The sequence below is a fragment of the Dermacentor andersoni genome, chromosome 1, assembly GCF_023375885.2.
Source record: "Dermacentor andersoni chromosome 1, qqDerAnde1_hic_scaffold, whole genome shotgun sequence".
Classification (NCBI taxonomy): domain Eukaryota; kingdom Metazoa; phylum Arthropoda; class Arachnida; order Ixodida; family Ixodidae; genus Dermacentor; species Dermacentor andersoni.
The window spans coordinates 35147963-35175000 of NC_092814.1; the positions used below are offsets into that span (position 1 = coordinate 35147963).

Genomic DNA, 27038 nt, shown 5'->3' on the forward strand with positions numbered 1-27038 from the left:
CGAAATACGGACGAAGATCGTGCCGCAAACGCCAAGCGTATGCACGTTTGGTTGGATCACCCTTACCGACTCCACTCCTATCGTTTTTGTGGGTGATTTCAACATAGATGTGTCTAAGCCAGACGGAAAGTGGTTCATGGTGTTTCTATTGGGAAGGTTTGGCACTCAATGTTATACAAACGTCAGTGTGCCCACGACGCGCCATCGGTCCTGTATAGGCCTCACATTGGCCAAGAACCTTTACAGTGTCGCCACAGAGCCACTGGTCGTATATCATAGCGATTACAAAACGATAGTCACCTTGGTGACGAAATAATAAATCCAAAAACGCAAACAAAGGCGGTTAAAAATAAAGAAAAAGCATTGAGCATGCAATTTAATAAAACAACAACAACAACAAATCGCGAGAAAACGAAATTCATTGAGGTATGTCTCTTATTGTCAATCACTATATTTATTATCAACATATTTATCACCATATATACTGCTCCGCTGGTCATCCACCTTCACAGAGTGGAATGGCCCTGAATTTTTTTCTTCTCGTGCTTCAGGCATCTTGGTTTTCTGTGCTGTTAGAAGCGTAGGCTGAGCGATCTTCCTCATCCAGTCCGCAATCTGGTCGGATGTCTTCCGCCACTCCAGGAGATCCCTTCTTCACTTGCCTCTGTCTGCCAACAGGCTGTGCGGAGACAGTCAGCTTGATCCATCCATTCTGCACGCAGGATTCCGCGTACCCTTCTCGTATGACCGGGCGGTGGTTGTAAGATTAATCCACACGACTGCACGTCACTCGGACACGAAGCGTGCCAATTAAGCTTGCCATGAGGGGATCCTGCTCTTGCGCGCACAACGCTGTGCTGTATTTTTGCTTGCTGGTGTCTTCGTCGTTTGCGCTGCCTAATCGAGATGATCTTGATTTATATTGATTTGTATTTTTCATGTGATTACAGAGTTGCGTTGTTGTTATGATGTTTATGCACGCGTATGAATAACCTATTCACTAAAGCTCTGTCATTAACCTAGCTTACATAAAGCATGTGTATTATATTGGACCGATAACTAGCCACATAGGCTAACGTCCCGGATATAGTTTTGTAAATATATATCCTATGATTTTCTGACAATAAACCCCCATTTGATTTGATAATTAAATACAAATATCATCATTCCGTTGCCGGGTGTCACCGTTTGACAGTAGATAGAGGTATTCGACGCGCAGAATCGGCTGGGATTGTGGATACATGCGTAGTAAATGCGCCGTAGATATAAGCCAAATGTACATGATTTTATCGTCACACAGAAGTAAATAATGAGTCGTTTCGTCGAGTATAGCTTATTGCTCCCTGCGCCGGTCAGTTTATGTTTACGTATATTATTTATGCTTGTTGGTCACAAAGATCATTCAAGTCTTTTTCAAAGGGTCGTGTAGCATGACCAGTCCTCGCCAATGCGGGCAGCTCCGCTACGGTACCGCTGTGTGACAAAGCATGGTTTGCCGCGTCCCTTTCCTTCTACCACGTGTCACACACTGGGCGCTCACTGCGCAACTGGGCAGCACACAGGCTGGGGAGAGGGCGATTTCGAACACGCGGTCATCCCGAAGATGGGCGCTCTCGGCGCTTGGGGGGGTGTTGGTAACCTTGGTCCGACACGGTTTCTCCCACATCTGCGGGTCAGGAGTGGGTTGACAAAAGGCGCGCGTGCGGGCGGTGTGGTGGGAGGACGCAACGCGGCGGCTAATCCGAAGAAGAGGCGCCCCGGCGTAGTTTTTGATTCGGTTTTCTTTGACGTCGCCAGTAGGTCAGACGCGGTCGCGGGAGCGTGGCTGAAGGGCGCGACCGCAGGCTGATGGTTTCCGGGTTCCCGCGTCAAGTCGTTAGCAGCGGCGGCGGCGGCGTGGAGTGGGGGAGCTGTTCCACTTTGCCGCCGCCGCGGTGCTCGCGTCGTCAGGTGACCCGCGTGCAACCGGTTGGGCGCTGTATTTAAACCAGCCGCCGAGGAGAGGGCTCGCTTTTGTGCCTCTTGCGCCGCCAACATGAAGTCCCTTGTGTGCCTCGTCTGCCTGCTTCTCATCTCCCTTTCACTCGTGTGTGAGTAGAAATCGCTAATTGCTTTGTGGTTGTTGTCAGACCTCCCCCCCCCCCCCCCCCCCCCTGCCCCCACCCCTTGCGACCAGCGCCACGGGTAGTGCTACCGACTATACGCCCTGGTGCCAAGTTTCCTTCTGCGTGAATTGGGCATTTTCCTCGCCACTGCGGGTGCCTACGAGGATTATCGGAACACGCAGTTTCCCGATTTGGTCTCGTCACTTCCGAGAATGTCAGGAATAAACTTGAAGAGGTTTTAGAACGACGATTCGGGAAGTTGGCTGCTTCTCACCGGACACGCCGGACCGGGCGAGGCATACTGGACAAATATCGTCCCGTCTGCTTCCTGTCGTCCAACGTACCAGTGAGGAACACTCGACTACTCGAAGTAGCATTTGCGTATTAATTCTGGCCTTGCTGTCTGCTGTTGTTCAATGAAAAGCTTATATAGCGAGAACAACGAAGAGGTGTATTGTAATATAAGAGAATAAGAAAACGTGAAAACGGATTCCTACACGTGCGGCTAGAAATATTTAATGCTGACATGTGGCGAAGTCGCCATCAGAATTTTACTGAGGATGGCGCGTTCTTTATGATACCTTCTTCAATGCTGTCTTACAGCTGTAGTATTACACCCCATTCGCAAATCGCAAAACGTGACATCCAATATTATTCTGTCGGTTTTTTGTTTCTTTCCTTGTGCGTGTGTGTCAAACTACTCCAACTTAAGGTTTGTACTACCCTTGACGCACTATACGCATTAATCTTTTTTCTCTGTCTTATCAAAGCTGCATAACTGTATAGTGCCTTCTGTCGCTTTTCAGGCGCTCGCAAGTGTATAGCCTCTAGTTGTTGTAGGTATACCACCAACGCGACGTGGCGTCAAGGCTCATAGGGGTGACTAACGCTTTTCCTAAATTATAAAGAGTAGCCGTCACTGCTGTAAGGTTACTAACTAGTCTAGTCCTCTTTTCATTTCATGGAAAAAGAAGGCCTAGCGCTACTTATATGTATATTTGCCGTGGCTTCCCCAGCGTCCTTTAAGCAGTAACGAACTACGAACCGGTAGCTCAATCCCTATATTCGTACATATCCTTCTCAGATCTCTTTTTGTTACCGCATGTCAATAACCATGTAAGGCGGACAGCATAACAATGTTGTAGCAGCCACATTTACTTCATCAGCTGTAGTAGAAAATAAAGTGACATGGGCGAATATCGCATAGGAAAGTCGATACGTACGACATGCAAATACGTGCACCTGGCTAACAAAGTTTATGGAAGAAAAGTTATCTCGACAATGTTAAGGTGATGAGATGTGACGTTTTGCAAAGCCTGTTGCTGCCTACATTTATTTTAGTGCGGAATTTCAAGCAAAATAAATAAAAAAAAGTTAAATTATACGGTTTGACGTGCCGAAACCACGATCTGATTATGAGGCACGCCGTAGTGGGGGACCCCGAATTAATTTTGTCCACCTGGGGCTCTTTAACGTGCACGTAAATTTAAGTACACCGGTGTTTTCGCATTTCGCCCCCATCGAAATGCGGCCGGCGTGGCCGGGATTCAATCCCGCTATCTCGTGTTTAGCAGCGCAACACAAAAGCTACTAAGCAACCACGGCGGGTGGATTAAGGCAGAAAATTAATTTTGTAATGGTTAGTGGCATTCATCTGTTCGTAGCTGGCCTTTGGCTAAAACATTGTGTCGGCACAATCAAGATCTCGAAGGCTAGAATTTGGAAAAGGAAGACGCCGACGAGTATCGACCCAGGCAGGCACAGTCGACCAGAGATTGCGTTGCCTTTTCATGTGCTCCACTTTAGCGGAAAAACCCCAAACGTCAAGTCCGGTTTCCTGTCCGTGGAAGGGGGCCAGGTGACGGGGGTAGCAGTACAACACTTGCTTCGTGTGTGCAAAGTCGAGTGGCGAGCAGCCGCTGCGGTACAGCGCCGTCGTAGCCCGAGGTATTGGTGCTTGCGAAGTCCTGCATAATCGGCCTTGAACGCAGATTACAGTCCGAAATTGGACCCACATTCTTCTGTACGTACGCGACTAAGTTTGTACGAGAAGCTATGTGGACAATTGTGTACCGCTGTGACAAAGTAGCGGGCAAATGGAAAAGCGGCAGCAATCAATATTTTCGTTGGAACGAGAAGGGTCGTTTAGTTTTGACGTTCGAGTGAGTGCACGGCGCCTGGGAGATTAAGACGTGACCAACGTCCAAGCAATCTGTGTACACAGCTTTTTTGAAATACCCCTTGTACTTTCGGGATAATCGAACAGATCATAACTAAACAGCAGGTAAGACAAAATGGGTTTTCAAGAAGTCGCTTGCCAAGGCTAGAAATATTCACAGGTGTATTATGGGTGCTTCAGCATGTGATACACGTCTTGCAATTTTTAGAGCGCACATAAATAGACCGACCACTCGAACTGCTTGTTCGAACAAAACCTTATTTTAGCTCGAGTATGGTTGTTCATGCTTGATCATTTAACCGCAAAAACTAGACGGCAGGCTGCAGAACGCGAGGTAGCTTTTCAGCCAAATTCAGCCAATCAGTCGGGCGCCGAATATCCGGACAGAGCGGTTTTACAGAAGAAAACGGAAAGTCCTAAGCCCAGCAATTGACCAATTAAGAGAAGTAGCGTTCGTTTAGCACTATGCTAAATACAACCCACCTTGAAGAAAAAAAAATGCAGGCTCTGTGTTGGTTCTCGCATTTTGTAGAACACACTAAGTTGAGAAGACGTCATTGCCCGATGCACTCTTGTGAGCACAATCTATTTCAAGCACGAATGCCCTGCCGGTGCTTGTCGCTCGACAATCATACGCACGGGATAGCATGGTATCCGTATACAGTAATGTCAAAGTTCCAGCAATTCATGTATGAGCTCAGCTACCGAACTGTAGTCGTCCTGGCTGCGTGGTTTGTAAGGAAAGCTGATATGATGTTTTGTTCATTCTGTTACTCTATAGGATATGGATTCGTCCTAACAGTGTATATCATTCCCCAATGCTTCCCATTTTTGACCTGTTGAAGGAAAACAGACTCTAGAATAGACTTTTGTGGATTCCATCTTTCCTTTTCGTACCCTAACATCCTAATTATCGATACGGAAGGGACGTTCGCGTGTCAACCCCGCGGTGCCCCAGCGGCTACTATGTCGCGGGCTCGCTTCCCAGCTAGGGAAACCTTATCTTGATGGGGCAGGAACGCAAGAAAAACGCCCCTGTACATAGTTTTAAGTGCGTGTTGAAGCAACCCCTGGTGATCGAAATAATCCGGAGCATACCACTACGGCGTCTCTCATTTTTAGGTGAGTTTTGAGACGTAAACTACATGCGTATACTCGCCATAACTTCAGACAAGCCTTTTTTTTTTACTGTAAGGAAACTTACGTTAATGTAATCAAAATTCGTTATTCCTTTATAATATGGCGTAAATTAATGCACCGCTCTTACAATGCGCAGGCCTACTCGAGGAAGTGTTCCGACTTAATATCATTAAAATATGTTAAATAGGAAAGAACAGCACTGTGTAGCCGTGAAAGGTCGTTGCCATGCCTACAACATCGATACTTCAAGGGAGATACTTATTACATTAGAGAAAATGTATGTTCAAGGTGTTCTGCCTGCTTCACGTCTAGGAATGAAGCGCTAAAAGCAAGCGAATCTTATCTTGATCACCTTGCTCATCTCGATCGTCTTGTGTAACGGAACAGTAGCAAGGTGGACCTGTATGGCGCTCGTATGCCGAAGCGCTGATGACCTTTCTCTCGTTGGTTTTATTTATTGCAGCCTCGATGGAATGAAGGTCGTCTCGCTGATCTTGCTTCTTGCCGACTGCTTATCCCACTTACGTTTGCTTTAGACCATTACATTTCCAAGATTCTGTTTGGGTTATCACCTTAGGTTCCGAGGCCGCCGAAACGCAGTCGCAGCGCATCAATGCGCTTCGTTATCGCAGAACCTTGCCTAATTGCGATCTATACGAAAAGCAGCCTCTCTTGGTCTCTTAATGCGTCCTCAGCGCACCAGAGATCTTTGAGCAGTTAACCTTTCGACACGCCGAATTGTTTATGCACGACGGCACTAACACATGTAGGTGATTTTATTTTGTATTCGCCGAGGCTATGAACAACCGGTCATGGTTGCTCAGTGGCTGTGGTGTTGGGCTGCTGAGCACGGAGGTCACTGGATCGAATCCCCGACACGGCGGCCGTATTTCGATGGGGGCGAAATGCGAAAACACCCGTGTACTTAGATTTAGGTGCACGTTAAAGAACCCCAGGTGGTCGAAATTTCAGGAGTCCTCCACTACGGCGTGCTTCATAATCAGAAAGTGTTTTTGGCACGTTAAACCCCATAATTTTTTTTAGGCTATGAAAAATCGGCAATCTAACTTGTAATCGACAATGTAGTGTTTCTTTATCATGTATATAATAAATTGTTTTCAACATGATGCGTAAGAAACCTAGAAAGGGTGACATTTGTTACAATTTGCACATTTTTATTGATAGATTATTAGAAGATTTAGGTATATTTTATGGCACAGAGCTAGACCAGCCATTAGGCAACAGAAATCGTACGCTGTCAGCTATGTCCTATACTATGTGTGGTCGCCTCTTTCGATGAAGTTGTCCCATTTTGTTTTATACCTCCTGATCACTCTTCCTCAGCTTGTTGACACTGGAACCTCGTTTGATATTGTCGCGGCATCTCGGATCGACCTCTTTTCCGCCTGCCATCAGAATCAATCGTAATTGCCAGCATAGCTATCAACTCTTCTCATTACGTAGTTCAAACCAATTTCTCTCTGGGAATGGGGCTCTGATGTCAACGACTTTGGAGATGCCTCGGACGTAGCCCTCTTTCCTCATTACCTCGCACAGCCTATACTCAGCATTCTCAATTCGACCGCTTACACTGTCTGAATCTTAGACTTTGTTGGGATCGGTTCAGCTTTTGCACGATATTGTTAGTCTTTGCACTGTCTTGCAAACGTGTCCTTTCTGCTTTACTACATCTCATAAAATTGCTCTCACGGGCACGTGGTCATGAACAGTAAGCACCAAAGGTCAGCTTTGCATCACTTTACTACGCGATAATCGAAGGCATACGTGCATCATGGATCCGCTTTTCGATATGATAAACCCCTGCTGGGGCGTATACGGCGTGTATTACTTCTGTTTCTTTTCCCGCAGCCGCTCTGCTGATAAGCTGCTATTTACTCTGGCGGGTCCCGACGCGGAACTGGTGGTATCGCACGCTGCCTGCCCCTCTACGTCAGGCTGGTCGAGCCGTTGCAGCATGTGGCGCTGCCGTTAGTCAAATGAGCCAAAGAACAAATCGAGCGCAAATTCTCACGACAGATATATCACCAAGTGCATGCTCGATACGGAAATCATTGTCGCGATTTTGTGCCTTTTGTTTTCCGGTGAAAGCATACGTTATTCGATATCTTAGCACTCGTGTCATTTGAATGCCACAAGACCTACATCAGGCGCGGCGAAGTCAGGGTCAGACGGCATCCGAACGAATGGCAGCGTTTGGATAACTGCATGCGCTACTGAACATTACATTCTTGCTCTAATTTGCTACAATATTGTCCCAACGTCATTCAAAGAAGTGCCTCTTTGTGATCTAGGAACTCCTTGTCGAAACGCACTGCATATCTTTATAGGCTTTCTTTATAATAGACTTTTAATAGGCTTTATAATAGGCTTATAATCTTTATGATAGGCTTTCACTTAAACATAAATGACACCGATCGGTTAAATTTGGGAAGAAACTTGGCTGCGTATTTTTTAGCGAACCATCACAGGTAGATATAACTTCGTGCATTTTCTTTTCATTCGCATCCCACCGACCATTATAGGGCGTGATTGGCTGGACAATAAGATCGCTGCGCGTGGCCGCGGCGCTCACCACCTCGGCTTACTTCATACCCGGCACCACGTGATGCCTGGTGGACATGTTTCTTTTTTTTTTCTTTTTTTTTATCAGGCAGCCAGGTTTCCATCTTCCCGCATTAACGCAATTTTGAGGGAAGTCAGTTCTAACACTAATACGGACGAGGTGGCGTACGACGCAGAAGAAAAGCCAGAGGGAGACTAGCTTATTTCAGAAGTGCAAGTGTCTGACAAAGCTGGCCGTATGCGACGAAAAAGGAGATGTCCTTAATAGAAAATAATATTCTGACGGCATTTCTTCTTTTCCTACATTTAAAGCGTATTGCATTTGGAAAAGTAACTGTAGCTAAATGCGTGGCCATGGTGGATGGGACTCATTTCAGTGTATCCCAGTGGCGTTCTTGCTGGCAGCCTCATGCTCTCGTCAGCGTGCAAGGTCCGTGCACCCACCCTAACTGCTTCAGACCGGGCCGTTATTATTTAATTGCTGACAGAAAAAAAATTGCTCACAAGTAGAGAATACATAACTTGCTGGCATAAAATATGTAAACAAGAATAACGAAGGAAATAAAGCACCACACGAAGAACACACCGATTTTTTAACACTGTTGCCAGAAACAATGACAAAGAAAATGAACGGTGGGAAGAAGGGGAACAGTCTACTTGCGATTTAAGGTTGCTGATTGCTGGGTGAGGTTATCGCCTCAGAAAATGCATTGCGAGAAACGGAAGCGACGGCTTCAGGTGCAGTGTATTCCTTTCCTTAATGGTGCAACAGAAAGAAACAACAAATTGAAAATAGATGGGCGACGCGGAAACCACTCATCAAATAGAACAAATGGAAAATGTAATCAAGTTTATAATAACAAAGGCTCGCCCGCTATTTGAGTAAATTGCGGCTTCCGACCCGCGTGTAAGGTTTCGTTTTTTTCTTTTTTGTATTTCTTCAGCTTTACATTGGCTGTCGTTTAGTGAAACCTACATCGAACTTGAGTCCCATCGACGGCGCGTTGAAGCAGCGCTGCTAAAGGGCAGGAAGTTGCGCCAGTTGACGCAATTGAATCATAGATGATACATTGTACCTAACTCAACATGACCGTAAAAGAGAGGTGGACAGGATAGATCGCTTGCCCCGAACTCAAGTTCTAGTGAAAAGAATACATGCTCGACTGGCGTGTGCTAACCAACGGCTCTCTGACACGCCGACAGGCGCATACCACGCCTGTCGTGCATGCATCGATTTTTATAAAGCATCAGTTGAGGTCTAGCACTCTCTTCCTGTTCACTTCTATTGTCACATTCTTTTGCACCAGGTGCAATGTATCAGCTAAGTCGTGCTGAAACGTCTCCTTCTGTGCGCTCATTTGCGACACGGAACGCGCCTATTCCGACAGTTTCGCAGGAAAAAAAAAAAAAAAAAGAGGAAGCTCTCCTCATCGTGAAGCCGCATGCAGTTAAAGCAGTTGCGGCACCGAGTCGCACGCAGCGGCGATATTTACACGGCGAGCCGTGGTGCGCATGCTCTACACGAGCTTCCAGCGAAACTGGTCTTCGCGTTATCTTCGACCCGCACAGTCGACGCGCATAAAGCGAAGCAAAACACTGGCGCGTCGAGCCCGGGGATAGGTGGGATGAACTTTCTCGACAGCGCGGAGAGACGTCGTCACGGAGGTCACAGGGCGGCCCATCAACATGGCACGCACGCCACCGCGACGTGGGCGATCTAACCCGAAGCGGTCTTGAAGGGCCGGTCGTGCAGTCTTTGTTTCGGTTGATAAGTGGGACAGGGAATGCCGTCGTCCGGGAGGAGTGCACACAACCCCTGGCGCGTATTGATGGCGAGATAGGCGCCGAAGGCCATGACGGCACTGGCGGCCGGCGAAGCGCCAGACCCGTTATCCTTGCGCGCGTCAAGGCTACGCGCGGCCACGTCTCTGATTGCGCCACCAGCGGCGTTGGATCCTGCGCTAAGAAGAGCGTGGGAGAGAAACGCGTTATGCGAGCCGCGAGCGCAGCATCACCGGCGACCTGCGGGTTTAGCGCAGAGGCGTGCATATCAGCAGCCTGACGGGTATTCGGCGACTAAGCGCGGCCAATTGTTAAGTAATGGTGGCCGCAAAACGTATTAGTTTAATAAAACATGGGACTGGCTCAAGTGGAGGATCTAAGTGGTGGACACTAGATCTCTACAATTAAAGAGGAGGTAGACAGCGGATGCAGGCAGCTGGCGTACGACAGAAGGACCTTAGCATTCCTGGGGAATCGCGTCGGCAGCGATGCGCACGCGCAATGCACCAGCTATTTTGTATGCAGGGTCGACAGCAATTTCACCTATCGTTTCCATGTGGTCGCGTCAAGTACCATGCGTGAAGCAACGTATACGGTCCGCTCTGAGGGATAGAGAGAAATAAATAATTTATTTCCTAAAGAAGGCGGAGGAGGCTTGCGGCGTATGCCTCTAATTCTTTGCCTCCATATCTTTGCACCATATTCACAGATATTCTTTTATTTCGGGAGGATTCGCCGCAAGGCATATGGGAAATGGAAACTTCCAACTCTGCATCATGCAGGAATTGCAGCAATGTCTCTGCAAACTTATAGTTCGTCCCCCAACGGGTGGTGGGTGCGTCTGGCCTCAGTCCAAAGCAAGTGTCGAACATCTGACGTTGCCACAGGAGCCGAGCACTTGGGGCACGTTCCTTGGTCGACGTTTGTCGATCCCAACTTATGTCTAGTCAACTACGTTGTGCCGGCGCCCAAGCTTTTCTGCATCTGGGACCGAATTCACAAAAGGTTCTGTTAGCAACGGTGAAGTGCGCCTTCACTAATAGAGAGTTTTAGAATAGGGGCCCCAATAGTTTGGGGCCCCAAAGAGCTTTGCGGGTGTTAGCGTTGGGGCACGTAGGAGTGAAGAGTTTTAGAATAGGGTTTTACGTTTGCGGATAGCGTCTTGCGCTGACAGCGCCACTACGGCGTCAAAGAAAAGCTATTAGAAATAATTAAATAAAATATACCATTTTATGATAGGAAGAATAATTTTGACTTTCGTGTATTAGCATTTAGTTACAATTTAGAGGTTATTCTGTAAGCAGAAAACAATTAGTTGCGCTTAGTTTTGAGCAAACCAACTTTACTAGCCTTCACCAGCCAAGCCTAGCCGTGTTAGGCCTACGAGCCATAAAATCCACTATCGAATTCAATATCAGCGGCGTCTAATGAGTCAATCTTCAAAGCACACGCTAGTTGAGAGAAAGCGATAACCGCAATCACTTCTCCTAGCTTGCGAACTTCACGCGTTACCGCGAATCGAACCCATTTTGGTGCTAGGTTAGAGCCGTCGCTTCGATGGGTGCCGCCATGTATGCCGACGCAAAACTTTTGGGGCCGCTATTTGGGCTCCCGCTAAATCGGTGAAATAGCGTTCCCAACGCAAAACCCAAAGGCAGTTTGCGTATTGCGCATGCGCAGTGGTGTCGACGCTATTTCTTTGGGGCCCCAAAACGTTTGGGGCCCCTATTCTAAAACTCTAGTAGCGTACGGTGAGGGGCTAGTTGGTATGACATTATGAGAACAAAGAAAAACTGCGCTAAAAAGGACAAGACAGAGAAAGAACCACACGACACAGGCGCCTGTGTCGTGTGGTTCTTTCTCTGTCTTGTCCTTTTTAGCGCAGTTTTTCTTTGTTCACATAATGTCTAAAACTCTCTAATGTTATATCGAGCACCACGATTCGCGGACATCGACTCTTAGGAACAAGTTTAGCGCAAAAACTTAAATGAGAATATGGAGGGCCAGTTATTACCTGCCGAACTACACACCACATATTCCCCTCTGAAGACTCTATAGCAGTAATGCTAAAGAAATTAGATTTATGTTCAACTGGTCACGAGATAAAAGGGAGAGATAGAGAGAAAGAAAACGACCAGAGGTCAACAAGATGAACGCCCAGTTTCCTATATCTACCCTTAAGAAATTTATCGTAGCTAGTGAAGTGTATAATTCTATAACCTTCCAGTGGACATCATGCGTCTGCAGAGTCCCTAGAAACTTTCCAGCTAACGAAGCAGCACGAAAGTTGCACTGGCGAGAAAATGATAAAACTTAGCTTTTTTTTTTCTAGCGCGGGATGACCTGTAGTAATGGCTTTAGCCCATAATCGAAGAAAAATGCTGTTTTATTGCGAGTCGGTAGCTATTTACAATCGACGGTTACGATGAGTTTGACATTAGACATAAAATACCTACAGATGTATGTGAATGTCGTTGATCCTTGGCGGCTGTTTACGGCGTTGAGTAAGCGCTTTCTATAAGGCATGCTTTTTTTCAGCCCTAACAAATTAAAAGAGAGGAAGATTGGCGGACAGGTCCTACTCAAAAAGAAAAAAGGCAGTGCAAGAAGCAATAAATTGCTGACTCTCCTGTAATCGAGAGTATATGTAAGCATGAAATGGCAACCGACAAAGCAGATTGGTTGGAGATGATACTAGCCACAATCTTAAAATGGGTGTAGTGCATGTTCGCAACGGCACAGCCCACCACACCGCACCACGCCATACTGTGCACTGGTCTGTATGGACGCTGCCCAGCTTGAAGAAGAAAACCGGCTGAAGGCAGCTCGACAGGCAGTGAAGGACGCTAGGGAGACATAGCGCACTGCCCAGCTAAAGTGCCTGAAGGAGGCGCCACGCTACGTGGCGCCATCTCTCGAGGTGACGCAAAACCCGCGCCGCGGAGTCACGGACCGTTGGCGTTCAAAAGAGTAGATGCAACCCTGTCTCAGCGCCAAAAGATGACATTGAAGTGTATGATGCCCTGTATCTGCCTTTTGAACGTCGCTATTAGAAATGAGAAATAAAACTTCGGCGTACTAGGAGCTACACCTTGAGTGTTATTGCGAAGAAGCGTTAGGAAAAACTCGGAAACAATATTTTTTGTAATTTGTTTGGGCAGTAACTAGCGTATGTAATGCGGTCCTGTACAAAGGGCTGGGGGCCAGAGATCGCATTTTCCGAAGTTGTGCCTGGTGGCCTGAATGGGATCTGGTTTTGTTCTTGCCAGGGCAACGGTTGTGGGCTAAGGTCACTTGAAGGTTGCCGATATTGGAAGCTAAAGTAATTTCGTGCTTCATAGAACTCCTTTGCGTATAGGTGTAATCACTGTGCAAAATATATTAAGAGAGAGGGAGAGATCAAGGTATAGTTGTCATCACTATAAAGAAAGATGCACAGGGCGTGACTAAGGCGACATTATTTATTTGTGCACGTTTGACTCGTTGCGGAGTGAGGGCTTTGATTGATAAACCTTTTCGTTATTTACATATCACTAGCTGGCGCATTCGCTGCTATAGACCGTTTCATCGGGCGAGGAGGATAGGGCGCGCGGAGAGCCTTTCCTCCTCTCTGGCTTGGGCGATCCGGCGCGGCACTGCTTGAAAGTATTGCTGTCGCGTGCTGCGGAACGATTTTGAGATGTTTTAGATGGTGCTTTGGGAAATTTACGCCATGTCCGTTCATATAAGGTCGTCAGGGAAGCCTTTCGGTGCATCGGTAACTACAGTAGGCGGAAATATCTTTTGGGGGCGCAAAAATGTGACGCGTTTTATCAGCCGCGGTGTATGCACATTATCAGTCGCGGTGTGTGTATGTGTTGTGAACTATTTTGCTTATATCGGTTTTAATTCAACAAAGAAAACCGGTGTCTCTGTATTAGCAGCATGAAATGGTAAATCTGCTCAATATCTGATCGCTTGGCGTAGGGAGTAAAGCATAAAGCATAAGAGCGCATGCTCGTGCACGGCCAACCTAAGGATACCACGAAACATCTAAGCGGCAGGCGCAATCAAATATTTGGTATGCACCGGCATCGTTTTCGCGCATTTCAAGTCTATTAGGCTTCAAATTACCATATGTCTACGGTAGCCTTCCTGCGTGAGGCCGATGGCGCTGCTCAACACAGCGATCACTGCGGTTGGTGAACCAGCACGGTACATATGTAACCTGTGCGCTTCGACATTGCCTTTTTTGCCTGCATACAGCCATAATATATGAGGGATCGCATAAAAACAATGCGATGCCTATTTTTGAGGACGAAATTTCCGTAATACGTGTGTGTGCGTCGTAGAGAAAGGAACGAACACAACCGAAAAAGAAATTCGGTTATCATCCTCTTTCTCGAAAAAGCAAGAGAAAACGGGCTAACGCCGCAATAGGGCCTCGCATGGTCACGCCGCACAACGTTTATAAATATATAACCGCTGATGCGGTATGCTTGGACCATGCGGTATATATAGAACAAAGATATATATAATCCAGCACCTACCACTGCTTAGGACGCTCGCGCAGTTCGTAAACAGTCCCTTTGCTGGACAAGCGTAATTCAGACTGTAAGGTATGCTGCTATCACTTGCCAAAACTATTTTATTCAGGGGCGGAAACCTCATCCATCGAACCAAGTGGTCACGCAATGTAATCTGCAGCGAACAGTTTGAACGCTTGTCAAAGTATAACATCACAGCTCCTATCGTAGCAGAACGGTACCCACACTCACGCTGTTACGATCGTCGCGTATGTTTCATGGCTCCTAAATCGCAGCTCAGAAATAGAGGATAATACTGCAATAAGGTCACATTAGTGATTGGAACATTCAGAAATACACAAGTGATCTCCGAGGCTGATTGTAGGCACGAATATGCATGCGCGCACACATCGCGCTGCGTGCTCCGTCCACCTCAACGCCAGCAGAAATTCCGGCCATGACGCCTTAAACCACTCCAGCACGTCTCACAGAACCGTTTACCACGTAGAAGACGCACGTCATACTAAACAGACCGCACGACCGCGAAAGCAAGCGCCAGAAACTGCCGCCGAGCGTATACCTGCCATGCAAAAGACCGCTTTCACCCAAGCCAGTATGGCGCTGCTCATAGGCGGCTCCACTGCGTTCACAATATGGCGGCGCCTACGAAAAAACGGTCTATACAGGACGATTGTTTGGCGCACGTTGCTACTAACTATTCTTAGCCAAGCAGGGCTTTACGAGTCCAGAGGCCTGGAATCGAAAGCGTTGGCGAAAGCCACGGTGGTGCTTTGCCAAACAACATGGTTTCGCCCCGTTCAGTGTCATGCTGACTAACGTTTGTCCCTGCCAGTGTAGTGGCGAATGAGAAGACGATAGTAAAGGCTTTGGAGAAGCATGAATAACACTTACTTGAAGGAAATTTTATGAACGTTCGCCTCTTGTGAACACGTGCTGGCGCCCACTTTGCCATGATTTATTGACCGCAGTTGCCAGGTGAATGCCAGGTGAATTCAGTTACAACTGCCTTCTCTCGCATCCCATCGCCGTTTTTCACGCCTCTGCCTTTATCACAAGTTTTTCCATTGTTCACCCCGAGACAGCCAGCTCATCCAACCACTGCATTGAACACCACGCTCAGGCCATCCGAACAGAGTCATCCAGCACCGTTCCTGCACTACTACGTTCCAGAAGTCATTGTTTTGTGCACACAGCCCACGAGTGGAATGACCTTCCCTGCAGCCAAGCTCTTATGGCTGATCCCGCCGATTTCAAGAATGCCATCGAAGAAGCTATTTACTCTTCATAATTCTACGCAACAGTCATTGTTATCCGCCATTCATGCGCCTACCCCTCATGCGAAGTCCCGTCTGGGGACCCTTGAGGTTCAAATCAAATAAAAAAAAGTGCTCCAAATGATCCTTGACCATGCGACGTAGTGCTAAGCTTTCGCCTCACACGAGTAGCATTTTATGAAAAGCTAACAAGATGTATGTCTCTTTATGAGAAAATGCTTTATACATGTGGAATCACCCTCCCGTAACCGCCCTCTTGTTCACGGACGCGCCCTTTGGTCACTGTACGCAGGTCATGCTGCACACAACAAAGCGTGCACCCTGAAGAAGGACCCCGGAAACTGCGAAGATGCTTCGACCAAGTGGTACTATGACAGTAAGACCAACTCCTGCAAGCTGTTCGTGTACGGCGGCTGCGACGGCAACGACAACCGCTTCGACACAGAGGCCAAATGCAAGAAGACGTGCGTCCGTGAGTATATGGCGCGACAGACGCCGGAACCGCCTAGCTAGGTCGCAACCATCTGATACCGTCGAAGACCGAAGTGCGGTAGCAGGCCAAGGAAGCAAAACAAAAGCATACCATAGGTTATCACTCAAGTTCAGTGTTTTGTGTTTTTTTTTATTGTTCCGAAATTCCGTGTACATTCTTCGATTTTTATTTCCAGTCGAAAATTTGTTTTTTCTTAGCAGTGTCGGTGAGTTTCCTAGATTAACGTTTGTACTGGCATTTTTCGGTTCATAATTTTTAGGCAAAAAACTTAGTTTATTTGTTTTTGTTAATATCTAGGTCACTAATTATGTCGACGCTGAAACGTTAACGACTGCAGATCCTGCTCTTCAACACTGTAGTTCCATCCAATACACGTAACTAATCAGTCTAATAGAGGAACAACGCCGTACAGCGATATGACTATGCAGTCATATTCGAACACAAATAGTATCAGAATTACGAGGGTACAGAGCTCCAACGAATAGTACGAAAAAGGCTAGATACGAGCCCGCGTTATGATCAGAGAACTTTCCCAGGTCGCAGTGGCCACAGCTCGAATAATGCAAAAGGGCCAGGGCTTCCCCGGCCCCTCTGCGTAAAATGGGCCGCACGGCTGACGCGTAAGCTTGATCTCGCAAGGCTCCTTGAATCGGAGCTCATGTAGTCTCGCAGCTTAGCTCTCTGGTAAATTGGCCTTCACTGACCCTTTTCAGCTAAAACCAAATTCCTGGAAAAAAGTTCACGCTGAAACTCCTCTGGGAGTTGTCTAAGGATGCGTAAGCATTGTGCCACTTGCTCGTCTCCATGCAGGCCGGCGTCGTTATCAATGTTATGAAACTTTATCCGGCCAGTAGAAACGACAGCACTGCGGCGACACTAACTGGTGCGGACGGCGGCTAAAGGTGCATGGAGGATGCAAGCAAATTAATGCAGGTGGCGGCGCCAGCTGCGCTGACGACGTTCCAATAATTATAAGCCGTTATCGCTCTTTAGCGCCTTATCCATCCGCGTCGAAGCACTACGAACCGTGATCAACAATACTCCAGCAGTAGCTGCGTATGACAAGATCGCGCGGACCGTATCTTGAAAGCGATCTGCGATGCGGACAGAGAGTGCCGACTGCCGATAGCTTCGCGCGCTGTGTTCTCGCCGCTTCGCGTTGAAGAGAGACGCGCGGGCCCGCATCTTGAAAGCGATCTCCGAAAAGTGCAGCGTGCGGCGTGTGCTGAGAGCTTCGTGAGCGCTGTGTTCCCGCCGCTTCGTTCTCGTTGAAGCGACAGGCAGCACGAAAGTAAGGTCGCTCGCTGCTGCGGACCGCATCTTGAAAGCGATCCTCTTACGTGACAGACGGACGGCTTTCCTCGTTGGGCAAGCATAGAAATGCTTACGCATTTAAAAAGTAGAATATAAATTGGCGTACTTTCTTAAAATGTAAATCGGAAAGGCCGAGTTCTGGTTATATTAGTTACATCCTTCAGTATGCCCCTTATGTCTTTTTCCCAAACGTACGACGCATAATTTTGCGCTGGTCCTCCTTCCCTTGTAGGGGGGTAATTGCACGGGGTTGACTGCAGCAACTCTTTGTCAGGCTTCCCCAAATGGCAGTAGGATGGTACAGTTTAGAGAAGGGGGGCTGGATATCTGGCACTCAGGACAAGAAGTTGGGGGCGAGCACGTGCTTTGTACGCTCGAAAGCACAAGCGCCATGCTGCGGTGAAGTGCCGTGTTCGGGAAGCTTGCACGCAGAGTTTCGCTCGCCACTATTATACAACAGCTCCTGAAACTGCACTCTCAAGTTGTCATCCCTGCATAGGTGCCCCAGTTTTACACGGAGCGCGTCATACATGTGGGACTAAGCGTATTACCAATCCACGCATGAACTAAATATGTCTTTCATTAAAAACGTGGGTTTGCTGCTGATGGCAAAATATGTAGCATGAGGATTGTTGATATGGAAAGTTAAGAAAAATTTTCTGTATAAGCTAGAAGCAACAGAGCAAGAATGTTGCAGTGCTAACGTAGACAAACTTATGACACATGTCTTTACAAGTTGATATTTTGGGTCCTTATGCTGGTTTTAACTTTTTCATTGTGTGCAGCGTTAGTTCGGAGATAGCATTTTTTGCTGGAGATACGAAACAAAAAACATGCCACTATCGCCACACAGTGAACAAATACAAGCCGGAAGCGTTAGTATAACTGAAAAGACCTCGCTTTTCAAAACGCCTAGCGAGCAGCTTTGCGAAAACTGCAGTCGACGTGGCCATAGCGGTGTTATTCTTGCATTGCCCGTGACCCCACGGCGCAATCGGCTGCGGTCGCGGTGTTCAAAATATGTGATCGCGCTTTGAAATAAAATGCGGCATTGCTGCGCCCTGAGTTCGGTTTGGACTTTCGGAGCGATAGATCTAGACAACGAGATGACGTCACAAGAGAGAAACAGGCCATGTCGCGTGCGTTTCGCGTACTCGCGCATGTTCGCGGATTCAGAATCGACGCTCTTATTAATTTTGCCGTTTCTTTCCCATGTTTACTCCGACAAGACTTTTTTGGTATTGGACGGTCGCATTCTCTGAGACACTTTAAGAGATGACGGATGGGGACAGTACGGGGGTGGAAATGGGTGACACCAAAGAAAAGGTTATGCGTGCGCATTCATCGGAATGTGCTCTGCGAGAATGCGTAACTGCGCAGAAGCATTGCGAACAGCAATCAGCGTTTGGAAGACTAGCTTTGTTCCCTCTGTGTCTCTCAAAGAAACTCTCAGCGAATGATGTCCCAGTGTGTGCTTATCTTGCAGGTGTCGAGAGCGAAGACCATCTCGCCACAGCGCCTGCTTGTTATCAAGCGCTGAAGAGCCGCAGCGCCTTGGTTTGGGTTACTTTACCAAAGGGATGGGTGCTGCGGTTGAGACACTGTTTTAAAGAAGTATCATCGAACGTGTTTCCTCATAGGGTGCCTCGATGTGCTGTCTGCCGAGCATCGCTTAACGTGGAAAGACTTCCTTCATCTGCTGCCCAAGCAGGCTCCATGCTGGTGGGTCAATCCGCGCCACTTTGCTGTTCGCGGTCACTCGACGCGTTCATCCGCTTACCGCAGCACGCAGTTACGACGCCAAAATGCTGGCAGCGTCGGGTGTGCACAGCGTTTTGGGAGAGGTGGAAGCAAAGTGCGTCGAAAGCGCTCCCTTCACGAACGCGTATTTTGTTCTCTCCGTACAGTGTACGTCATCTTTATTCTGATGACCTCATGGGTTGTATTTTTTCTTTCGAATAAGAGTTACTTGAGCAATGATGCCTGTAGAAAATCAATGAGGATTCGAGAGACATCTAGAATCGAACAAATGTGTTACACGGTTTTATTTCTATTTCGTCAACTAGTTCCCTTGCGAGAACTGGATTATCCAACCCAGTCAGTATCTTGAGAACAAAATTAATCGTAAAAATTAGGCACGCACACAAAAGAACAGGGTACGTATTCACCAATCAATTTGTACACTAAAGCGGTTCATAAGGATGGGCGCCGTTCAAGCGTGATTACCGACATGATATTAGCGGAAGCGACAGACCAACGATAACCCTTTCGTACGTGCTCATGGGAAAGCTTTGGTATCATTTAACCCAGAATATTTTCCCTGCAGGATTTCCTGGGAAGTTTCCGTGAACGCAAGTAGCGCATATAATGTGATGTCGAATAGGTGCAGGGCATGTTGATAGTCTTATCTGTATACTCTTCACTACTACAAAAACATTTTACTTCTGTCTGGTGAAAGATAAATGCAAGTGTAGTTGCTTGTGCAGTTGTGAGGCGGGGACAAAAAAAGTGACTGTGCTACCATATTTGTGTTACAAGTGAAGGGAGCGCAGTATAAATAAAAAACCGTGTCTAAAGGTTGTAACCAGTTCCTATTAGGCACTGTTCACTTTGGAAGAAAATGCTGTGCACCTCAAAGCGCAAAAGCGCTTTACGACGCTCCCACATTTTGATGCCGATTTTGAATTGCTGCAGATGGCATATGAATGACAGCTTGCCGACAGTGTGCATACCGATCTTCGATTTTCACAGTACCTCTTACGGGCTCCCGACGTCAGTGGCTGGACGTCACTGACTTGAACAAATCGTGCTCACCAAACACGACACGAACTTGCAGATATATAAAGATACCCAGAATAACCTACACAAATACAACCGTAGCTCACAACAGTAGCGTCGTTTTCTGCTTTTGCTTTTTGCGTGTAACTGGGTGCATTCATCATGGTGCGTACACTTTCTCACCTCGGCTCTAACTACTCTAACGCTGGATTCTTGCGATAAAGGAGACTCCCGAAAAAGAAACCAGAAATCTGAATATCTTTTGTTGTCAGACAAGGGCTTCACGCAAGATCACGTTGCCCCTGGAACCATGCGCATCCGAGACCCCTTTTGTTTTTGGAAACGCGACATTATATGCGCGTGAGTGTTCATGCAGATGTCTCATACATAATATAATTAGGAAGAATGTTCCCACGTGACTGTAGCAATGGCATAGGCTCACTGCGATTTCGCAGTCACTCTGTACTAGAAAGAGCCCAGTTCAGAAGGAAAGACCACCAGGCTTCGGGCTTCCTCATGGGAGATTTCTTCGTCGCATGAATGCGCCACAGCAGATAAATACATCTCAATCTAACACCGCTACTAAAACTGGACGCATGGATTTGAAGATGCACTCTTGGATACGTGATAACGCAGTGAATAATAATAATAATAATAATAATAATAATAATAATAATAATAATAATAATAATAGTAGTAGTAGTAGTAGTAGTAGTAATACTAATGATAATTACGGAGGACGCTTTTGCATTGGTCTCCTTCTTTTGGTCTATCATTCTGCTTTATTATGTATTCAAGACCATACAACCCACAATATCTTGTTTGACAGTGGCGGCACAGTTTACGACCAACAACAATGTGTAACATTGCACCAGTGCTTTTCCGTTAAGCATATGAGAACCAGATCTAGCAACAAACTGATCATAAAGGCTTTCATGTATTGAAAGTATCTACATTACAACGCTGAGCAAGTTTCAGAGGAGACGTACAACACGGCCCAGCGTGGCCGCGCCGCCCCGCGGAGCGCCAGCGCACGCGGCGCGGTCGCGCATCGCAGTTAAGCGGCGCAGGCGCACAGGGGTTTGGAGGTGTCGTGTGTCGTCTGCTAAAGCGCGGCGCGCTCTCGCGCTTTGGCAGACGACACGAAGCCCCGCCTCTAAGCCTCCAAGCGTCTCGGCGACCAGTAAAACGCGTGTGGGCCACACCGCGAATCCAAAGCGGTGAAGCTGTTGACGCATAAGTGAAGAAGGGGCCAGTAAAAAACTGATACGTGCGAGACGGCCGGACGTCATCGTTTCGTTCAATGGTACAATGACGTTGAAGACGACGAAGGTGACGTGGCCGAAACGCGGCGTCACGATTGTGCCCGGAAATCAGTATCACTGAGAAATAGCGATGGTGGCAGTTATCTGACAAGTGCAATGTCATCAAGTGGAGTGTGAGGCTGTTAAAAATAAGCTTAGCATTTCTCCCTTATTCGTAATGTCGACATTGAGAGAGCTCGTTGTGTTTTCGCACTCGTTATGTATTTTCGAGTGTTTTCAACCGCTAATGCCTGAATGCGTTCTTCGTAATACACATCGCGCAGCCAAGTTTGGGTCTTTATACTGAACCTGACTACAACTACTCAGTTCTTCCCATATTTCCCATACTTCCAACAGCCCATATTTCAAACTGCATACCGTCCGTTTGTCACAAAACATGACAGAAGCTCAAATGAGAAACAAACTGCAGGATACGCATATATTAACAATTTTATATGAAACCACATAGCAAATAGAAGAAGAATGTATCTGATCGCAAGAATTTCAGTACTTACGATTAAACGATTCTGGTCAGTAATTTCGTAGTAGAAGCTTAAATTTATTTGCGCGTTTATTGTCCTTACAACACAACACTGAAAATGTTGCAATACCTATAGTAAACGTCGATGGACGAGTCTAGGCAGGACATCTACTGAATTTCCTCCTCGAGCTGTTTGCTGCTCATAGAAGTTTTGGGTAGCGTACTGAAGGAACGGTACCGGAATATCTGTGGCAGGGAGTCCTATCGAGGCACCCTATTAACAGTGTGACCGCATTCTCTTCTGGCTGCACTACTTGGTAAAAAAGCATTGTACATTTGATGAGTGTAGGCACTGGGCATGTCCTACAGATCCGAACACGCGTCTGCCCACAGCGTCAGCATATATTGAGCCCTTCACACATGGAACTGTATTTAATGCTACGGTAGCGTAGTCTTTCCCGGTCTTAGTATAAGATTTTGTCTTCCTTTGTAGGCTGACTCATGTTGTTACGCTGGCAAGAAGGAATGTGAGGAAAAAAAGAAACAGAAGCTACGCAGTGGTAAAAAGGAACAAAAAGCCGGGCTTAGCTCGGACGGCATCTAAGTTTATTGCGGTTGTGATTTAGGTTGAGCTTAAAATTATGTTATATTATGCTGCAGACGATTCCAGTTGCTCCCGCCTAAAGAGGCGCGTAGCTAGCCAAGGAAAATTACTAGGCGACACTTTGGCGCGAAGAAAGTTCAACACATTTATTTCATAAGTGCACAATTATGAAAGTACGCAAGGCACTTTAGCAAGGACGAAGTAATTATGAAAGAAAGTAGAGCAAACATGAATACTCTTTTCGGTTAAACGTTCTTCGCGCAACTACACACGATTTTTTGCGATAATCATTAACAGAGGCTCGCTAATTAGCCTTTTAATTGCTCTGGGAAATACGCTGTCTTGACAGAGTTGAAGTCAATCTGAATATCCGTTTGCAAACTTACGACGAGCTACATTAGTGTTCGAATTGGTTTCGTAGGCCTTGCTGACGCGCTACCGAACAGACTGATGTGCCCCGTTGTGGCTTTTGGGGACGAATATCTCGAGTGATTGTTGTCGCAAGAGTCCCTCTAAGTGAACATGCGTTAGGCACCGACGGGATTCGATTCCGCTGAGGCAACATTCTCATAAATTAACTAAAGGTTAGTGAAGTTCCAGTAATGTGTAATTATCGCAGTTTCATGTCTGGAAAAGTATCTTCTATTTCTACTCCATGGATGGTTCTGTTAACTTTAAACGCTCACTGAAACACCATATTTGCGTCGCTAACAAACGATCATTTAACAGTTAGCGTGTCTTCAAATGGAAGTCTAATCGGCACCGGGAGCCTTCAACACATGAGGAAAGGAAGGCACGAAAGCAAAATGAATTTCTTCGGAAATGTCACTATACAGGGAGCAGTGCGCTCGCGCACCATCTCATGACACTGCTGGTGGTATTAGAGATGTAGTAAGAGTACAAAAGTAGTACTGTGTTGTTTAATAGAAATCACTAAAAACAGTTCACGCTGCATCTCACAGGTCAGAGTCCACAGTGGACCCGCAATATTAGCCACGGTCGCATGGGAGCTTGTGCCTTAGTAACTTTCATAAGTACACAGAATGTAAGCAAGTGCTATCTGGTCGTAAAACAACAAGAAGCTGCTTGGGGCTCCTGCATGGTCTTTCGTAGTCCAACGGCTGCATCGGTTGTGGCTCGTTCAGGTTGGGTTCTGAAACGAGAGAAAGAGAGAGAGACAGCCGCTGCTTATGGGGCAGGCTTGTCGTATAGCGGGCAGAGCTGCGGCTGACCTCGAGGGACCAACTCTGGGTGTTTCTCTTTTTTTCCCAGATCCCCACAAGACGACCAGTGGATAGGGGCGGCAGCAGCAGAGCCAGCCTCACTGACGGCAGCAGCGATCCGGTTCGACACATTAAAGATTGTTTCCAGATGGTCCAGGTCCGTTTCTGTCACCAGGGTTGTGGGTATGCATAATAAGGGTACACGGAGGTGTAGGGCGAGCTGCCCGTCACCACTCTCCGTGTAACTAAAGGGCCTGACTGGACTCGGCGGACAACTGTTCCGGCGGGCACCCTGGCGCGCTCGACGACCTCGACCGAGCTTGAGGACTCGGTGACCAGGCTGACCGCGCGCGCCAAGGGCTGGCCGCCGCCACCGCCCCAGTACGGATACCACAAGTTCCAGGGCCACTGTAGTGTGCTTAGCTGGCCCCCTGAGGGTCGCCGCAGCACCTGCACCGGCTGAACGGGGCTCCGAGCCAGCTGCACCAGCGACGTCTGACTCGTCGAGCGCCGGGCTCCGAGCGCGTTCAGATTGCCTGCGAGGTTGAGCGAGACCACGCGCTGTACCTGGCGCCGGTTTGCAGGGGCAGGCACTGCCACCACTTGTGGTGGCTTGGGTGACATGAGCTTCTGTGGAACCCGGATCTCGATAGTGGACGTCTGTGGCTGGGGGGGCGGCGGCACCACGACCGCTGCTACTTGCTGCTGCTGCTGTTGCGGGATCTGAATGTGGAGCGTCTCTACGGTGTGCGTTGGTGGTTTTGCTGGCTGCACCACCATTGGCGCCAGCTGCTCCTGCTGGTTCGGTAGGCGAATCTCCAGGAAGTCTGTCTGGTCCACGGATCCTGCGGGGCTGTCACCTGTCCGTGTGGTCGTTATGCGGATGACGGCGTCCTCGGAGGCGGTCTTTGGTGGCGTTGGCGCAGGTGTGACGGTCTTTGTTGGTTCTGGAGCCTTTGACAGAGAAGCTGTCGATGCGGACGACTTTTCAGACTTGCTGTCATCTCCCTTCTTTTTTTTCTTCTTTTTCTTCTTTTTGCCCTTTTTCTTCTTCTTTTTGCCTTTCTTTTTGCCTTTCTTATTTTTTTTCCCTCCTTTTGCGGCCATGACCGCCAGCAATATCGACGCCACTGCCGCCACGACAAGAAGGAAAACAAATGCTAAGAGCGAGTCGACGAAGCCGTCGCAGGTGGCACTCATAGTCTTATCCACGACATTGTACACGGGACCACAATTTCCTATGTGTCGATCAATGGTCGGTCCGTAAAAATAATCCTCGTAATACTTGGGTAACATTGTGAGCAGCATGCGTCGGTAACTTGTGGCAGCCAGGCGCTCAGTGGCGTCCTCCAGGTCCAGCCTGTTCCATTTCTGGAGAAAAAGTGAAGCTTTTTGGCGTGTGTTCTTGCTCAGGGTGCGTTCCTTGGAGAGGCTTGTGCGCAGCGATGTGATGAACGTGGTCACGTTGATGTCCTCAGTGGGCAGCATGGCGACGTGCCGGTCGTGGACAACGAATGCCGGCATTCGCTGGGCCAGCTTGAATGGCTCAGAGTCCAGCGTGGGAGCTCGCGTGGTCCGGTGTCCCGCATCAGTGTCTTGACGCACTTCAGCGGGTACGCTCAAGTCGGCTAGTGTTGCATCCCCGTGGCTACATTTACTCAATATCTCGCTGGGGTGTATGCCACGGAACATCGAAGCCCGCTCGTTGAGAGGCCAAAGGCGCACTGCTAGCATGTTGAGGACTTGGAACGATCCCTGTCTGTACGCACCGCAGAGGTAGCACTCTCCCACTGCGCCGTACGGAAAAAGTTGCAAGGCGATGTACAATGCAAGCACCACAAATATGTAAAGGAAGAAAGCACAATAAATGAGCGCCACTCCTGACACGTGCGACCGGATGTTCCGTTCCTCAGGTTCTTCCTCAAAGTTGTGCTGCGTCATGGCTGCTATAGCGAATGGCACGAGCACGAAAAGGATTAAAATGAAAAATACAGGTACGATCCCAAACGTCGCGGTTGACCGAAATCGGTCCCACCAGCCAGTTTTCGAGCCGTAGGATGTAAGTCTATTGAAAGCTCTGTCCAAACCATTGAGCGTTTCTTTCAGCTCCGCTTGCGCGCTGGCTTGGGTACTTTCATGGAGTTCCTTTTTGAGCTTCTGTACAGTTTTCCTTCTGTCGAGAGCGGTAGCTTTCTCCACTCGAGCAGCCACAAGGTTACAGAGCCGTTCTTGGTAGTCGCGTACTCGAGCGAGACTTTTGCTCGTTTGTAGCAGGCGGTGTCCTTGAGTATGAGCTCCATCCTTCACAAAAAGCATGCCGATTTCCCGAGCACTGTCGGCGCAGTCGCTGATGTTGACGGTATTGCGAAGCATGAGGTCACTGTGCACACGAGCCTTGAGGAAGCGGGTGAACGCTTTCTGGAAGTCGTCTTCGAGCTCTTCCAGACGCCGCCGCTTTTTTCGCTCTGCTACGTCCATCTGCTGGTTGATAGTGTTGGTCACAAAGGCGGCAAGATCCTTGGCAGCCATCTCCTTCACAGCAGGCAGGGCGTCGATGGAGGCACTAAGGTCGCTACTGCTCTGGTAGAGCATGAATGCCAGAACAAAATCTACGGCGCCAAGGAACAGCGTCGCTGACATAGTGACAGTGTAAGTGGTCTTGGAGAATGGTGTAATCTCGTGGAAGTTGTCTCCGCCGCAGTAACCTCCCCAGCGGGCTGCCACCACTACCATGCCGCCAATGGCGACGAGCGCGAGTATAGCGTTCCCGAACTGTATTACCATGCTGATGCCGTGCTGGTAGTTGTCCAAGATGTCCAAGAAGCCGTTGGGCTCCCTCGCTAGCTCTAGGAAGAAGTTGATGTCTCGAGGTTTGTACTCCAGGTTGCCGAGGAGGCTGCGCATGTAGTAGACGGGTGCCTGGTAAGGGTGAACAGGATTTACGTCCATGGTGTACGCCAGCTGGTCCGAGTGCGGTTCTGGAGGCCCCGGACCGCGGCCCATCAGGCCGCCGGCGTTGAGCAGCAGAAAGAATAGCGCCACGGTGACAAACATGGCCATTGAGGCGGCTCTCTGTGATACTACGTGACCTGCACAGGCATCCCCGAGCACTCGCCGCGAGGAGGCACGAGGACTCTTCGTCTGCCTCTCCCCCTAGCGGATAAGCAACCTGCGGTTAAATATTTTTCAATGCGCCGCTCGACTGAGATGAACAATACTGAGAAAATAAATGGGCTATTCATTATTTCATCT

At 48.0% G+C, this 27038-nt stretch overlaps 2 protein-coding genes across 2 annotated transcripts in view; one reads left to right on the forward strand and one right to left on the reverse strand.

Annotated features, from left to right (window-relative positions):
• The first annotated feature begins 1973 nt into the window (after positions 1-1973).
• On the forward strand, positions 1974-23938 carry LOC126545788 (mambaquaretin-1-like). Its single transcript, XM_050193788.3, has 3 exons — positions 1974-2090; positions 15882-16061; positions 23836-23938. The coding sequence occupies exons 1-3, from the start codon at positions 2036-2038 to the stop codon at positions 23859-23861; spliced, it is 261 nt and encodes an 86-aa protein (XP_050049745.1). The 5' UTR covers positions 1974-2035; the 3' UTR covers positions 23862-23938.
• Positions 22693-27038, reverse strand: part of LOC126545771 (uncharacterized) — a 4361-nt gene continuing 15 nt past the window's right edge. The window contains exons 1-2 of the mRNA XM_055061309.2: positions 23796-27038; positions 22693-23716 (exon numbers count right to left, since the gene is read on the reverse strand). The exon at positions 23796-27038 is cut by the window's right edge and continues 15 nt beyond it. Of these exons, the coding sequence (XP_054917284.1) occupies positions 23955-26846 (2892 nt within the window). The 5' untranslated portion in view covers positions 26847-27038 and the 3' untranslated portion in view covers positions 22693-23716; positions 23796-23954. The remainder of the gene's footprint in view (positions 23717-23795) is intronic.

Coding starts and splice junctions, on each gene's coding strand:
- LOC126545788 (XM_050193788.3), top strand. CDS start 2,036: ATGAAGTCCCTTGTGTGCCTCGTCTGCCTGCTTCTCATCTCCCTTTCA. Junction 2,091..15,881: donor CATCTCCCTTTCACTCGTGT/GTGAGTAGAAAT, acceptor CACTGTACGCAG/GTCATGCTGCACACAACAAA. Junction 16,062..23,835: donor ATGCAAGAAGACGTGCGTCC/GTGAGTATATGG, acceptor TTTTTTTCCCAG/ATCCCCACAAGACGACCAGT.